This window comes from Stegodyphus dumicola, chromosome 4 (assembly GCF_044657685.1).
Source record: "Stegodyphus dumicola isolate Sdum_Otavi_A_Nest chromosome 4, ASM4465768v1".
In the NCBI taxonomy this organism is placed as follows: Eukaryota; Metazoa; Arthropoda; class Arachnida; order Araneae; family Eresidae; genus Stegodyphus; species Stegodyphus dumicola.
In genome coordinates this window covers 9,807,988-9,825,783 of record NC_140771.1, presented here as the reverse complement: position 1 = coordinate 9,825,783, position 17,796 = coordinate 9,807,988, and the positions used below count along the sequence as shown (strand labels likewise).

General features: G+C 34.4%; 1 protein-coding gene across 2 annotated transcripts in view; it reads left to right on the top strand.

The window, feature by feature from the left end:
* The window catches only part of LOC118187786 (fatty acid synthase-like), a 171,565-nt gene extending 154,072 nt beyond the window's left edge, over positions 1–17,493 (top strand). For both annotated transcript variants that reach the window (XM_085814529.1, XM_085814530.1), the window contains 4 exons: positions 7,285–7,733; positions 10,027–10,266; positions 12,514–12,768; positions 17,331–17,493. In XM_085814529.1, the coding sequence (XP_085670655.1) occupies positions 7,285–7,733; positions 10,027–10,266; positions 12,514–12,768; positions 17,331–17,444 (1,058 nt within the window). In that variant the 3' untranslated portion in view covers positions 17,445–17,493. The remainder of the gene's footprint in view (positions 1–7,284; positions 7,734–10,026; positions 10,267–12,513; positions 12,769–17,330) is intronic.
* The last annotated feature ends 303 nt before the right edge of the window (positions 17,494–17,796 follow it).

The window sequence follows — 17,796 nt, the reverse complement described above, 5'->3', positions numbered from 1 at the left end:
AAAAATGCCAACACGCTTAAGCGTTTGGCCCTGGGACTTATGGATAGTCATAGCAAAAGCAAGTTTTACAGGAAATTGTCTCCGTCTCAATTGAAACGGCAATCCTGTGCCGTGGGAACTTCACCCCATTCTTCACCCCTAGTACAGTTACGCAAGCAACCAATAAACTATCGGCGACAAACAGACACTTAAGCCACATATATGTATGGGGTGAATTAACATCATCTACTCCGAAACGGCTGGCTCTCGGGCTTAGCGAAGCACACCGTTAGATTCCGCAGGTCCGTGGCACGCCAATTTGACCATTCGCATTTTCTTGAGACTTTAATTAACCGAGATATTAATTAAAAACTAATTTTCCCCTACGTTTTCCCTACAGTTTCATTTTCTTTCTTGGGTTTTCCTTATTACAGGGATTTGGCTACGTGCCAAATTATTTTTTCTCGAATATATACGGAACGGCGTCGAGTTGAAATTCGAGACGCGTATCCTCGGATTCCAAAAAATTCTCCGAATCCATCGATACCATTCTAATTTTCGTACCACTTTAATCGGCTGAGATATTAATTAAAACTGCGGAAACGTTAATTTCCGAGCTCATTTTCCAAGTGGCAACAATAAACTATCGGCGACACACACTTTAGCCGCTTATATACATAAAGATTTAATCATTTGCTATAACTGTAGATAAGTACAAAGACTCTGCTTTCTTTCGATGAATTTTTACACAACTTCTTTAATATGCACTTTGCAATAAAACATATTCACCAGCTGCATAAAATTTCAGCCATAGTAAAATGGCACATAAACATCGCGATAGAATAGAAAAAATCTATTATATACTGTCAAATAGAAAAAACATAGGCAGATAGAAAAAACTAATTAAAATTTGAAAGTAGCCAGATTTATTGTTGGTACAATGTACAACTGGAAAAGGCATGAAAGTATTCCTTCTGGTGGCGGATTCCCGCAAACCATAAGTGCTATCTTGTTGCATAATTTATACTGATTTTTCAATTCTCATACCTCATAACAAGATGGCTGTAAACCATGTCTCATTAATTCTCACATGTACGCGACTGAAGGAAAAAAATCTAACCGGCACAGACGGCAATCCTGTGCCGTGGCAACGTGGGAAAAGAATGGGTCACAATTTGTCATCAGTTTATCAGAGTAAATCAGAAGTACTTTGAAAGACCACTGGTGATGACCAGACATTCTGATGAACATGTACCAATATATGCAGCTGTTGCTAAACGAAATGGATCTATCCCAACACGAATTTTTAGGTCATCTGAATCGAAGAAAGGTCCTGATTTATCAATGAACATGATGCCACTCCCATCCAATACATTTCAGGCCACCAGCGGCCGAGTGCTAAAGTCGCTGAACACTGGTAGTTCGGTCCGAGGTTTGAATCCCGCGAATGGGCTGGCAGATAGAAAACACTAATTAAAATTTGAATGTAGCCAGATTTATTGTTGGTACAATGTACACTGCTCAAAAAATAGAAAAAAAAAAAAAAAAAAAAGAAGGAAAAAAAAAAAGAAAAAAGGGACAGTTCTATATCTCCCATTCTACTGGGCAAATTCACGAAATTCAAATTGCGTTCTTCATATCTCGAAAGCGCGACTTATATATTAGATTTATATATAACATTATTCTAACATAGGTATTTTGACACAAAATCGGACTTTTTCCAAAATAACATACCATTTTTTTTACATATTTCGATTCTACGACTCAAATTATGCCTAGATACTAAATTTTGTAAAATTTGGTGCGAATTTTACGGAGAAATTCAAAAGTTTATGTTGGCGCCTTTTTTTTTCAGTTTGCGCCAAGAATAGTTTACTTGGCGAACTTCTTAATATATGACAATCTATTTTCCTTTCCCTTTCTACCTCGTGCGTGAGGGGAAAAAACTTACGATCGATCCTTTTTTCAGATAATGGTCTTCATATTATATTTTTAATTATAATTGTTATTATTTTAAGTATTTTTTCTTTTTCGAATTTCATTTTAATTGTTTAGCCTACCAGCGGCCGAGCGGTAAAGTCGCTGAACACTGGTAGTTCGGTCCGAGGTTCGAATCCCGCGAACGGGCTGGCTGCATGGGTGTTTTCGTGGTTTTCCCCATGTGTAACGTGTATACGAGCCAGTTTCCCTCAGAAAGTCCTCCACGAAGGCATCCCTCCCCTTAGGCAGATAGCCCTAGTGTGCTTTGCCATAATTAAATACACTACCACACCATTTTAATTATTTATGTTGCATTGTTTCTTTCGAATAATTGTTTTAAAAATTTCTATTTACTCATTTGAACTGCGTAGTTTAAATCAAAGGTGCATCCATTCTTTATTTATTTTTACTTCCTTGTATAAAGTAAAAAGGAAGTCTTGTAATCGCGAAAAGCTTCAGGTAGCATATTTAAACGAAAATATCCACTTTGACCGCTTTCGAATGCAATTTAACGATGTTTTTGTGTGATATCTATACGTAAGGACAGAATAAAAGACTCTTTACCTCCAAAAAAATTATAAAACTCCTTTAAAATGAATTCTGAAAAGAATTTTTCGTGGCGTCTGTACGAACGTATGTACATATCTCGCATAACTCGAAAACGAGTAGCCTCAGAACGTCGAAATTTTGTATATAAGACTACTATAACATGTAGATGTGCACCTCGTATTTTGGTTTCAATCGGCCGCGCCAAACGTATATAAATATATTTAGAAATATATCCACTCTGTTACCCGGCTCAATGATCTCAGTTTCTTTACTCTTATATGTTTGTAAATTGTATATTTTTTGCTTTAAAAATGATTGAATTATGTTGTTTTTATCTTCCGGTTAAAGTTTTTATGCCTTTCGTAATTCCGGAAGCAATATTTGTACAATTATCAACAATTTAAAAGCTGTTTAAGTGCGGTTAAGTTTTAAATAACATGGCGGACATATTTGTTTACATTTGAAACAGCAGAATTATAGATTTGTTTCCAATCTAGAGAGACTAAGCTTCGCAACACAAAAATAACGCCTTCATTTATTACTGCGAATTAAATCATGCTTAATCCTTTCTGGAATTTTTTCGAGCAAATAAGTGTTTAAGATTTACTTCGTAATTTTTAATACAGATATTTTGAGTTTTTATGTATTTTTGGCTTGTCGCGAAGTGAGAACTGAATTAATTGAATGAGAAATACTCAATCGTCTGTGAAAAACTGTTTCTTTTTCGTTTTGTTTGCTTAATTTCTTTTATACATCGTTCTAGCTTTGTTATAGTATTTGAATAGAACATGTGGCAACGATTAGATAATTCTTTAAATGATATAAATTTTGTGCATTCTGAGTTATAATATGAACGAAATATAATACTGTTAAGCAAACCTAGTGCTAGAGTGTCGCTATGGTAAACAAAGTAAATTTTAAAGAATGCATTTATTCTATTGTGGTTTATGCGCTGTCGGCGAAGTAGGTTTAATTCAATCTAATAAGTTAAATGAAATGCAATAAAAAATGCGTATAATTTAATATTCCGTACAAGGATGTCATATGGTGTTACACATCAGATTTTTTTCAAATAGTTTTCTTTATACTATATTTTTAGTCATAGTTGCTATTTTAGGTAATTTTTAAATTTTTAGCCTTTTATTTTAATTGTTAGTGTTGCATTGTCTCTTCAGATAATTACTTTAAAATTTTCTGTTTCTTCATTCGAAGTGATCATTTTAAATATATTTATAAACATAAATTTCCCAGAATTTAATTTTATTTATTTGAATTGCTTTCTTTCGGAAGAATACTTTGTAACCCAGACTACGACGCATTTGAAAACTGCATATATTAAAAGAGAAAATACAGTAAAGCACATTTAACATGCCTTTCAATGTTCACTTAAGAAAATATATATAAATAAGAGAGATGTATAACCGACATTTTAACTTAGGATGACTTGCATACACTGCTTTAAACAGTTTTATCATTGTGCCCATTGCTTTACACAATTTTATCATTCTACATTTGGTTTCTTAAAATGTTATATTTTAGTCAAATATTTTGTTCTTGAAATCGCAAGAATCAAATATCATAAGATTAAGAAAGTTTTAAATTAAAAAAATACAAATACTAAATTTTACGCAAAAATTTATTTTTTCTTCAGGCATTCTGCTTTATTCTTGCTGTTTTTCTTCAGGCACTCTGCAAGTATATTAAAAAGTATCCAACTTTTCGAAACATCTTGGTATTTATGACAATCATTTTAAATAGAGTTATCGCCCTCCATTTCATAAAGACCCACAAACGGCCGAGCGGTAAAGTCGCTGAACACTGGTAGTTCACTCCGGGGTTCGAATCCCGGTAAACGGGCTGGTTGCAGGGGCGTTTTCGTGAATTTTCTTACGTGTATCGTGTTTGCCAGCTGGTTTCTCTTAGAAAGTTCTTCACGAAGTCATCCTTTCTTTTATACAGATAGCTCTGTTTTGCCGTAACTTAATAATCCAATTCAATCCATTTCATCAGTATTTAAGTCAGAGCCTTTATCAGTATTTAGAGATTAGCATTTTGAAGGTATGAGATGAAAGGAAAGTCTGGTTTCGTCAAGAGGTTTTGGTTTATTTAACTATGGCAAAGCACACTAGGGCTATCTGCCTAGTGTGCTTTGCCATAGTTAAATAAACTATGGAAGGAGATAATAAAATAAACCCCGAAGGAGGGATGCCTTCGGGAAGGACTTGGGAAACTGGTTCGAATACACGTTACACATGGAGAAAACCACAAAAACGCCTATACAGCCGGCCCTTTCGCGGGATTCGAACCTCGGACCGAACTACCAGTCTAAAACCGAACCATATAGTCGAACCAGTCGCTCTTCCCTTTAATCTGCAATGATATCGTTTTTGTCTTTTCTGTTAACCTCAAGCTGAATTGATGGTATTTGCTGGTGTACACGTCCAAGTGTTTTCTCTTTGAACACCTAAATTCTTTAAAGTATCCTGAAAGTATATTCAAAAGCGTCCAACTTTTTTAAACATCTTGGTATGTCTGACAGCCAAATTTCCTTTCAAATTTTTGCTTACTTTTCTCCCTAATTTTCATCTTTCCTTCTGCAGTTATTTTCAGTGCTCACACAAGAAAATCAAGATTTCTCGATTGCTAGACTTCCATAAATTTTGCATTCTTGTCATTTTTTTTTTTTTTTCAAATATCTATTGCATCAACTGCGTTTCAGTTGAAGACAGCTTTTCCTTTTCTAGACATTTTAACTATAAACAAAGTATAGAGCAAAGTAAAGGATAAATATTTTTATTAAAAGATTTTTTACTAAATGACAAAGAAATAAAACACTCCAGCAGTGTTTATTCTTTACCACCGATTAACCCGATTCTTATATCGGCTGAAACAATCTAAATCATATTAAAGATCATGTTTTTTTATACAATCTATAACGCGAGAGAAAAATTAGCTTCTTAAAACATTCTTTCTAAGAGGATTGATATAAAAATTTATATCTACCACTCTTTCTGTTCTACCAACTTTCTACCACTTTTTCTGTTAATATACTTTATGACAGTATGCCTTCCCAGGTAATGGAGAGATATCAGTCTTGACCTGTCTGCACTAACACTTTCAGATATTTTCTTACGTCTGCTATGTGGCTTCCTGGAAAATATGGATAACCTGCTGAAGCTTCTAGTAACGATACTGTCTGATCATGTCTGTATTGTTTTTAAATTTCTGAAACGAAAGAGCTATTCTGGCTGAACATCCGAACTCCTTTGATCATATAATTATAACTTCAGTGTCTTTTAAATGACAGGTACATTTTTAAGATAGAAAAAATATGAGTGATTGGAAAAAACAAATGTCAAAACTTTTATTTACCATTACATTAAATGACTGGATAAATATAGCGAAGTCTAATAAAAAGAATATTTAGCTTTGGTTTCTTATATATTTCATTTTGCGATATGTAAGTATCAAGTAGAAATCACGGTGTTTTGGGAACTTGTAATAGAATTTTTAACAATTCTCGAAATGCTCTGGAGATGATTTTTAGAGACTATCTATGTTTATGTAACGAGAGAGGATTCCGTTCAATAAATCTCATATTTAAGTATTTTATTTATTTCATGTTTAAGTATTAGAAGTATGAAGCATTATGAACCATGGCTGTCAAGTATTTTGCGAATAGTATTTCTATGAATATTTTATTCTAAGGTATGGTTACCCTTATAGCAAATGGTAGTAAAATGTTTATACAGTATGACATTTCAAGTTAATTGGTACTTTTTAAAAATAATTATTATATGAAAGAAATTTCCTAACAGGCAGCTCTTTTCAATATTCCTTAAAACTTTAGAACTCATCTAAGTCCTGATTTTTGAATTTTTATTGAACAGCCATCAGTAAGAGCTTGGAAAACATTGCATAAATGAAACTGCGAAGGCGGAACTTATTGTCGCAGATTGGCAACATACGATGCGTCTAAACGGAAATTGGCAACAAGGAGGTTAGAATAGCTCCTTGACTGGCAAGATACGATTCTCAGTGAGAGCATAAAAATCCTTAACAAATCTTCTGGTGCGATGTTAAAATCGGAATCCTTTACGATTTTCTTTCTTTTTATTTATCTCGTTTGTGTTTGTTTTGTTTCTTTGCATTAGTTTTTATAAAGCAATACACTGTCGATAAATAAACTATACTTCTGTAATGCTATTTAAATGTGCATTCAGTGTAACGCAAAATGTCAAATGTGCATTCAATGTAATGCATTCTTTCGTATTTTTCAAATTATTACTCGGAAAATATCCCAACTGATAATTAATTCACAATTTAGTAATTATGAAATTAATTGCTTGGGAATTTTATTACGCATTTTTCAATTAAGAATTATTTGCATTAACTAAATTTAAAAAAAAAAAAGGTTTCTCAAAATTCAATCTTAATTCTCTAAAGATTCTCTTCATCAGAAAAAAAAAAAAAATCGTTAACATAAAAAATTCCATACAAAATTTTATAATTCAACATCAGTATTTTCTGATTATTTTTGCGTCGTCAAGAAAAATTAGTTATGCCGCATTTGCTAAATTTATTGATGTTTAGTGTGAATTATTTGAGTAGTATTTAAAATTATTTATCTTTTAATCATTTGATTAGCAGATACATGTTTTATCACTATTGTCAGTTTTATAATTCCTTAAGTTAAATAAAAAAAAATGGAACTTACCTTTATTTAAGCAAATCTAGAAAAGTGGCATTATTTAAATTACCATTTTGATTTTTTAGGAATGAAGGACTTATCAGAATTAAACAACTTCCGAAGCTTTGGTGAGATGGGTATTGATTCTTTGATCGGAATTGAAATAAAAAACCTGCTAGAATCCGCTTGTGATGTCACACTAACAATGCAAGAAATTCGAGAGATGAAATTTGATGATGTCAAACTTCTCCTGGAAAATGCAGAAAAGGCGAAGGAAAGTTCTGGCAATAAATCGACAACTCTAGTGACCACTGCTCAAGTAAACCTTCCAGCATTCACTGTCCATACCGAACCTGTTATCCCTCTCAACCATGCAGGTACAGGAAAGCCAGTTTTTATAGTCACAGTAGGAAACGGAGATTTGGAGCAAATACATGCATTAGGGAAGAGCATTAATAATCCCGCATTTGCCCTGGTTTGGACGAAGGACATTCCATCTGCGGACATGGAAGCTCTTTGCACGTGGTATTTAAATGTAAGTTACTTTCATATCTACGTTGCTATGAAACTTCTGTATTATGCAATGGAAGCCGCTTAGAAAAATTCTAGTAAGCAGATATTCTATTCCGCAATCTCTACTAAAGCTGTTCTCACACTTTTTAGTTGATTTTCATTGTATTTACAGAAATATTTTACCTAAAATTTTTGTGTTTTAAATGTTCCATTTGATAACCCTTATTCTTCACCATCTTTCTACACCGTAATCTGCAAGATAATAAAGCTTTTTTAGTAGAGGTATTTTATCTCATCCCTCTTGAACAATTTTCCAAAGTCCAAGGAGAGTTGTAATTCGACGTCTGGACAATGCGCTTTTTAAAACCCAGGGTTTTTTTAAAAGTCCAAAAATTCCCTGGATGATACATCAGGAAATTTGGTAGGGATCTGAGACATCAGGACATTTAGTAGAGATATGAGTGTAGGATATGGCCTTGATACATGTTTCTTATTCCATTTTTTTTCCAGGAAATTAACAGTCGATTTAGACGTGCACCCAATGGCAACAGTCTTGCTTTGTCTTAATGTAGTTTTACTGATTGTTGGCACTGTGCGTAAAGAGAAGATATTTCGTATTTGAAAATTGGACATAAAATATGCTTCTGATAATATGTGGAGTTGATTTGAACAGCTTTCTGCACTGTCCTTAATTTTTATTTGTCGTTATATCACTGTTTAATAAATGAATCTCATTCAGTCCAAACATCATATTAGATGTGTGTTCAGTATATAATTTTTGACATTTAAACAAAATCCATATTTTTTAAGAAAATCAAGTCCAAGCATGAGTGGATCTTGTATATCAGCCATGTAGACTATTTGCTTCTATACACAGGATGTGCATTTGATTGATCATTCATTTTTCCATGCATTGACAACTTCTTTCATATTCGGATGAATCAAAGATACAGTCACATATAGAATGGAGCTGGTTTCTCTCTATTTGTCATGCTGCTTCAGTTCTTATAACAATTACATTAGCATCGATGTCTGTAATCATGCCCCAAGGAGATCCATTTCTGTCTAGCTCCACTCAGAGTCTGATGTAACTCTCGCGTTCGGCAAGAGTTTACTCTAAATCTAAAGTTAAATTTGCAAGCAAATATAATTCAAAAATGCTCTTTTATTTTACTTTTTCAATAAAACATTCAAGAACCTAAGTCGACATCGATCAAACATAGGTCTTTCTAGGTAGTTCCTGAAGAGGGACCTATGTTTGATTTCTATGAAATCAATCAAAATTTCTTCAAAATCTACATCAGTTTAAGTTTCTTTAATTTTAAAATTAGGAACACGTAACCTTCTTTCAAAATTTCTAGATTTTCCTATAAAAAGAAATTGTTATTATCCATTACGTGATAGCGATTAGTGACGGTATAGTGATTAGTAACGCTGACTGCCATATCAACGGGCCCGAGTTCGAATCTCGGGAAAGACATGAATGTTCGTAAGCGTATAGTGTCTATGTAGCAAGAAGGCACTCAAAATACATTCTTTTATTACATTCTGTTCTCTTGTCAAAATAATTTATTATGAGTAATATATTAAGATTTATTTTATCAAAGAGAAAGTAAACAGTAGTATTACATTTTTTTAACTATGATCCTTAGAACTCCTGGAGTCCGTGATTTAATAGTAGGATCTTCGAGTGATTATTTAAACTATTTTTATTTAATTTAATAATGAAAAATAAACTAAAAATACCGTGCAGGTTAATGAATAAGGAAATAGCTTAGGTTACTTGAATATGGTAAAAAAACACAAGGACTGTGAATGATAAGGGGAAGGATGCCCTTATGGAGCATTTTCTAAGGAAACTTGACGTCAAAAATATGAAAACTAGCCATGCAACCAACCCATTCACCTGAGTTTCATCCAAGTCGAGCTATCAGTATTCAGAGGTCTTTAGCCGCTTGGCCACTGATGGGCCGAATAAGGGACCGGCAAAATGTACATTGTGTGAAAAGGTTCTTCAAATCTCAAGTTTCACAGCAGCTACTGCAGTTGGTTACATCTGTAATTTAATGAAAATCTAATGATATCAAACAACAGCACTATCAGGACATCTTAATTTTAGTTTTAATCACGTGAAAAATTATTTTAGTATGCGTTAAGTTTAATTTCTTCTTAACAAAACTCTGATTATACCAATAACGAATTTTTAAATTTAAAGCTAAGTTTATTACGTGGTAATACAATTTCAAGGTCGTCATAGAGTTTAGAACACAAATCACTACAGGTATAAATACAAAACGTATTGCATTTATTTTCAGAAAATCACAGAAGTAAGAAATGAGCCTCTTCACCTGGTGGGATTTTCAACAGGTGGAAGCATAGCATTTGAAATGGCACTTCAGAGTGAAAAGGCAGGTGTAGACGTAACGAATCTGACTCTCCTGGATGGTTCATCAGATCTCCGAAATAATCTTAGCAACGAAGACCAAAAAGGAATTTCAGAAGTTGACATTTTATGTAAATTCGTAGAGCAAATTTCTCCTGCCGGAATACTTAAAGTAAGTTACATTTTATTAAAATTATTCCTGTATTAAAATATGAAAATTGCGATATTTTATCGCTCATATTCATAGCGAAAATTATTAACGATCATAAATCTAACCACCGATTTATGTAGACACGAAACAGATTAAATAAATGCTGAATCCATTGAAATATACACATAGTAATCCTATTAAAATTGTAAATGTATCCTGATTTTTCTAGAGACATCTCAACGCAGAGATTGAAATTGTAAGCAATTCAACAAGTTACATTGTGAATCACGATTGTGAATGAACTATTGAGAAAGAGCATAAATTAATTTCAGGTTCTTTAGTTTCTACAAGCTTCATCGCCTCATTATATTGTACAGTCATTAGGTTTTTTGGAAGCAGGAGAGGTGAAAAATGTGCAATCCCCTCCCCGGGACTCGAACACAAGACTTTTTTAATACGCTTCGAGTATGTTTCCAATTACACCACGAAGGCACGCGGAAAGGAGGGAGCTAATACCTCCTATATACTTTACCTTTTAAAGGACAACTGAGGATTAGGGGACACAATCGCCAAATTCTGATGGTGACGATTTGGCCACCACCTTTTAACTCAAGCTCCACCTGTAGAGCATTCCTTTTTTTTAAGCAGAAGAGGTGAAAAATATGCAATGCCCTCTCCGGAACCCGAATCCTAGACCTTTCGAAGCATCGAGTGGGGTTCCAATTATACTATATTATTAGTAACAGTTATTTCTGAGAGTAAGTATCCATAGTATAAAAGACACAGCATAAAAACTCATTTCCGATACATCAACATAAATTTCTACTTGTAAAACAATGTAAGTATTTTCTCCTTGCTTACAATTTGCTGCCTTCATGATGTAAATGGAAAGCACGTCCGGCTACCATCAGACGGTCCTAAGTTCAAATCACAGAGAGGCACTGCACATTTTTCATGTCTCCTGCTCCACCTAATGGACTGAATAACATAGCAGCAATAGTGAAACTAGCTTGTTTTGAAACAGCGTGCATAACTCAGTGCCGAATGGAAAAACTCAAAATATTCATTTATTCAGACTTAGTTCTAAATATTAAAATATTTCTTCACAAAGAATATATAGGAAATATAATCTGTTGCGAATTATGAAACAATTTTCTATAGTAAATAAGATCCCCCGGAGGTCGAATGTGGGGCAACCCCTGACGTTCTGGCTAGGACTTGTACCTAAACAAACTCGACTTATAGAGTAGATCTTCACAGAGAGTAAATCCATCGTTTATTCGGTGGTAATTTCAAGCTCGGCTGTGACCATTCTGGTACTATACTGTCTGCCTCATGGTTTTGGAGACGTTATATGGTTTGATATCAAAGATTATCCTTGGAAATTTGGCTCCCCTGGGTCAACGCTTGGGAACGGACTACAATGTGATTTATTCTTTACTTTGTTGGTGGATGCTTACCGTCCAACTGGCTTGCGAAACTTATTCCCAGAGTGTATGTATATCATATAATTCCCCCTGGATTGACAGGGGGAGTTGGTCCTTTGATTGCCTCTAAGGGTTGGCGCATTTTACCATGTAGGGTTAATAAGCGAGGTCATGGAGCCCCTTCTCCCTACTGAACTGTAGTAAGTAAGCTAACAGTACACTGTTGTTTCATCATACAAACATATTAAAATTTATCATTTCAGATAGAAACACAAAATTACATTAACTTTTTATCTTTTCAGGTACTTTTTGCTTTCAGTTCCTTCATTTTGTGTCGTCACAAAATACTGTTACATGAAAAAATATTTTCTGCAAGCCTCACACGCACGAGATCCGATGAAATAAATGCACATTTACATCTTACTTAACATTTAAATCATAATAATTAAGGCTTTCCTTTATTTAATACGAACACAAGTCTCCGCTTGGCAATAATATATGATGACATAAAATCATAACAATTTTTTCTACCAATTTGTCTTAGCATTTTGTATTTTTCATTTTAAATATAAGATTTTGTTCTATCTCTTTAATTTCTCGAGGGCTAAATCTCCACGTACTACATATCTTAATTGAACAGCCTGAAATTACTTCAGGAGTTAAAATTACGTCTGCATAGCAAAATGAGATTGTATTTCCTTCTTAATTTTATGACATTTAAATTTTTTTAATTTTTAAATATTTATTTAGTTTATTTGAAATTTTAATTAATTATTTGAAGATTTAAACTGAAATTTTGAAATAGCATATTTTTTCATTTACTTTCCCCCCTTTTTTTCAGCTTAGAGAAGATTTAGAAAATGCAGAACATTTTGATCAGCGCGTCAAAATCGTTTGTAGCCATCTAACAACAATTTCTACTCATCCCGTAAACGCAAGCGATTTGGCAGATGTGATTGAAGCTCATGTAGCAAAAACAAAACTCAACCAATCTTACGTTCCTCAACAGAAACTGAAGCAAGATCTTCATTTAATTGAAGATTCTAATCGCATACTGTCCAATGATATTAAAGAAGTAAAAGCTGTCTTTTCCGAGGTATTTATCTTTCAGTTTTTCTAAATACTTAATTATGACATTAATTTTTTTGTCTTATTTGAATTATTTACTCTAAATATACAATATTTTTTGAATATTTTATTTCTAATCAAATTAAAAGAATCGGAGCTTCCTTTTAAGAGTCATAATTAAGAAATAATAATGACTGGTTGAATTTGCTGTTGCTTAATCGATTAAATAAAGTACATGAGACTATCTGCCTAAAAGGGAAGAACCCTTCTTGGAGGACCATTTTAAGAGAAATGGGCTCACATTCATATTATATTTGGTTAAAATGACTAAAACGCCCAGGTAACGAGCTCGTTTGGAATCCACCTGAAATAATAAATGTTCAAAGGTCTTATTCGTTCGGCACACTGACCTTCCAGAAAAGGTAAATATAAGGGTTCCCCAAATGAAAAGTGGACAAGTTGAAGAAAAATAATACCTTTATTGTAAATCAAAAGAAACTGCCATGGTCGTTGAAACACAGGTTCAACACAGGCGTTGCGGCAGCAGCTCGGGGCCTTTGATATAGAAAGATTGGGGTTGATTCCTGAGGAAGTCCTGCACGGCTTCCTTCACTTCATCGTCCGAATGGAAACTTTTGCCCTGTAAGGCTCTCTTAAGTGGTCGAAAGATGTGAAAGTCACAGAGTGACATGTCCTGACTGTACGTAGGGTGCTCCAAAACCTCCCAACGGAATATGTTTAAGGTCCTCTGGATTTCCTAGGAGATGTGTGGGCGGGCATTGTCATGCAGAAGGATCACTCCTTGTGTAAGAAGACTTGGCCGTTTGTTTTTTATTGCTTGTCGCAGTTTCGTCAGAGTACTGCAATATTGTGCGGAATCGGTAGAGCTCCCATGGGGCAGGAACTCGATTAAAAGGTGGTACACGACAATCGAAGAAAAATGAAAGCAAATGCGGGATTCTCCTCATAACGGATCAAGTGCTGGAGACAGTAGCCCATTCGTCGTTTTGGAATTCGTCGTTTTCCGAATGGAAACTTTTCCCCTGTAAGGCTCTCTTAAGTGGTCCAAAGATGTGAAAGTCATAGGGTGACATGTCCGGACTGTAGGTCGGGTTCTCCAAAACCTCCCAACGAAATGTGTTTAAGGTCCTCAGGGTTTCCTGGGAGATGTGTGGGCGGACATTGTCATGCAAAAGGATCACTCCTTGTGTGAGAAGGCCAGGCTGTTTGTTTTTGTATTGCTTGTCGCAGTTTCTTCAGAGTATTGCAATATTGTGCGGAATTTACAGTGTTCCTTTGGGGCAGGAACTCAATTAAAAGTGGAAAATGAAAGCATCACTTTCCGTGCAGTTATCATTGCTTTCGATTTCTATTACGGAGGAGATGAGCTGTGTTTCCATTGCATACTCGTTTTCTTGGATTCGGGTATATAGTGATGGCACCAGGTCTCGCTGCCCGCAACGATATGATTCAGAAATGGATGATTCTCCTCATAACAGATCAAGTGCTGGAGACAGAAGCCCATTTGTCGTTTCTGATGATCAAGGGTCAGGTGTTTTGGTACCCATGCAACACACACTTTGCTGTACCCCAGATGTTTGTGGATAACCGGTTCTTTACTCAGGTTGAGTTCGTGACTAATTTCACGGGTCGTAACCCTTCCATTAGCTTGGATCATTTCATTAACGGAGGCAATGGAATCATTGGTGATCTCTTTGTTTGCTTGGCTCGATCTCGGCAGATCCGATGTCATTTGCCGCCCTTCACGGAAACTTTTACACCATTTGTTTACAGCCGTACGACCTAAACGGTGGTCGCCATACGCTGTTACCATTCTTCGATAGATGTCTGCATTACGCTCACCTTCCGCAACCAGAAACCGTACTACCGCGCGTTGTTCTGATCTGGACGCATCCGTGGATAGCACGACTTTCCTTTCGCACAATTTGATCTCCTACAAACAGGTTTCACGGTTAAACGCCTTCTGAGATGCATACATCATGCCGCCCTTGCGCATTGGCTCTGCTATCGATGCATTCATTCTGACGTTATCGCACGTGTCCACTTTTCATTTGGGCAACCCTTATAGATATTAAATTTCAGAATAATAATTTACTTCCCAAATTTTTAAAATAGTAATTAAAAAATATGAAACACATAAAATTAATGCTTTTATTTATAATTATTGAGACCGCTTTGAAAAGTAGAAACGTTTCGTTAGCAAGCAGTATAATTTATTAATTTTTTGGAAAATTAGAAACTTTTTAATTAGCAATTAAATATAATTTATTTAAAAAATTAGTGTTTACCGGCAGTTAATCAAATGTCGCAAAAGTTGAATGAGAAGTCTCATTTTGAAAAAACTTTAATAAACGCAATTACTCCCATTTTATACAAATTACGTTGTAAACGAGTAATATTTAAATACCCATACATAACCTTTAATAATAATTAAAAATAAGTATTAAAGCAGTTATACTTCAGCTATATTCTAGCGACCGAATTCTATGGATGACAAATCCAAAGCATGCTGTCAACACAAGGCTATGATTAGATGTACATTAATTATAAAAGGCGTGAAAGTAAACAAAAAAAAAAAAAAAAAAAAAACAAAAAAAAAAAAAAAAAAAAAGAATAATAACGATAATAACGATTTTCTTTTTGGGGGGGAGGGGAGAGTGCAAGACTTGAGTTATTGGGATTATTATGGTAAAGCACACATGGATTATCTGCTTAAGGGAAGACATGAATTATCGTGGAGATCTTGAGAGAAATTAGCTTGTATTTACATTCGCATCAGCGTGTTATTGTGTTTCGTCATGTTATTGTATCTTAATTGTAAATTAAACATTGAGCTTTGTCTTTGAAATTGAAAAAAAATATATACGAGGGCATTTCGGAAAGTAAAGATACATCATACGCCAGAGGAAAAGAAAAGTTTTGGTGAGCAAGTTGGCAACACAGGTGTTAACCTTGAACCGTTAGCTTTCTCCTCGCTGTCGTTCTGCATTTCAACATTGATTCTGGTTGGAGTAAGTCGTGTTTAAAATGGCTGCGCCGATTCAGAATCCCGCAAAATGCGAAGTGCGCTCCGTCATACGTTTTCTTCATGCAAAAGGTCGGCGACCAGCTGATATTCACAAAGAAATTGTTTCTGTTTATGGGAACATTATGAATTGACAAAATGTAACGAAATGGTGTCGTCATTTCTCTGAAGGTATAACCGATGTTCATGACGAACAAAGAACAGGTCGGCCATCTGTGATTTCTGATGCCCTTCTTCAGAGAACAGAGGAAGCAATTCGTGCGAACAGACGTCTCAAATTGAAAGAATTGCATCAGATCATAACGGAAGTGTCAATGACAACTCTTTATGAAGTTGTGACTGTCAAGTTACGGTACAGGAAATTGTGTGCGCGCTGGGTTCCAACAGGTGGCAACCTTCTATGACTGTGGGATACAAAAGCTTGTGCACCGACTTAACAAATATTTGGATAACGGGGCGGGGGGTGATTATGTCGAAAAATAATAAATAATCCAGTTAATAAGATGTAACTGACGTTTTCTAAATAAATGTTTTTTAAGAAATACGAGCCATTGTATCTTTACTTTTCGAAATGCCCTCGTATATATTACATTTGTGTATGATAATTATCCACATTCTTTCTACAGTTCACCTCTAAATTAAACATTCTGATATTTCTTTATGATACACCATACAGCTATCATGAATACACTTTTATTTTATGTATAAATAGTATTTCTAAACTGTTTGTCCACCAGCTGGTGTAGTGGTCAGTGACTCTGACTACAGTAATGAGAGGTCAGTGACTCTGACTACAGTAATGAGAGGTCAGTGACTCTGACTACAGTAATGAGAGGTCAGTGCTCGATTACCGGAAAAGGCACGGACATTTCCGAATGTGTTGTGTTTGCGCAGCATGCGGTCATTCAGAGTACACGGTTAGCTGAAGGTCCAAGGTCCTCTTGAATGGTTGGGTGAAAGGGAAAGAGTGGTGGAAGACTCACGGACTCATCCCACAAGAGTACTTGTTTTGACTAGAAGCTTAAAAATTCAAACATTTAGGGAGGGAGAAATCTATTATTAGGATATAAAAATTTTCAATAAATATTATCGAGTTTGTTACAGATCTTCACATATTAAAGCTTTCAAAGAGTGCTTATAGAGGAAAGACAGCAAAGTAAACAAGCATTCAAAGTGAACATGTTTGAAGAAAAATGGACAGTTATACAATAGCACGAAGAAAAGTCTGTGTTATCTCAAACAATATGCAGATGTACTTTTCTTTGAGAAAATGGAAAAGCCTAGATAATATTTTTTCCTTTGGTAAAAGACCATCGGCAAAAAAGGAAGGATCTATCAACTATTTAGAATCTGGAAACGACATGCAAGTCGATTTAGAAATTAACTCTTAATAGAAAATAATTTAACGTTTTTTCTAAGGCAAAAGTTACGGGATATTAAATTATTTCTTAAATGCCATTAATTCACTATTATCGACTATACTATAAATGGGTTAATTGTAGTTTATAAGTCATATGAACTAAACTGTCGAATTCTTATTTTAGGTATGCAGTGGCAAGATTTTCATTTACAGAACGTATGGCTGTGATGATTTATCAAATGAAGAAAATATTCCAAAATTTGTAAATGTTTTTGATGCAATACTTAAATGTGAATGATATACTTATAAGTATAACAGATATTGAGAATAAAAGAATTTTTGGAGAATTTAACTTGTATTTCTTTTTTATTCATTTGTCTCTAGATACCACATGCATTAAGCCTTATAATTACACACATCAATCATATCTATATATAATTAAACATAAAACTCTTTCTCTACTACAGTGATAATTAAAACATTCCTCCCGAAAAATTGTAAAAGTACAGACATAAAAACTTTACTTTCATACCTGATTGTAATTTACATTCATTTTCATACATATATATGTAGCTAAAAATTGCAATAATGCTTTAGGGAAATGTTTCAGGTGTTAATAGATTAAGTGTCAAAAACTTATATGCCAACTG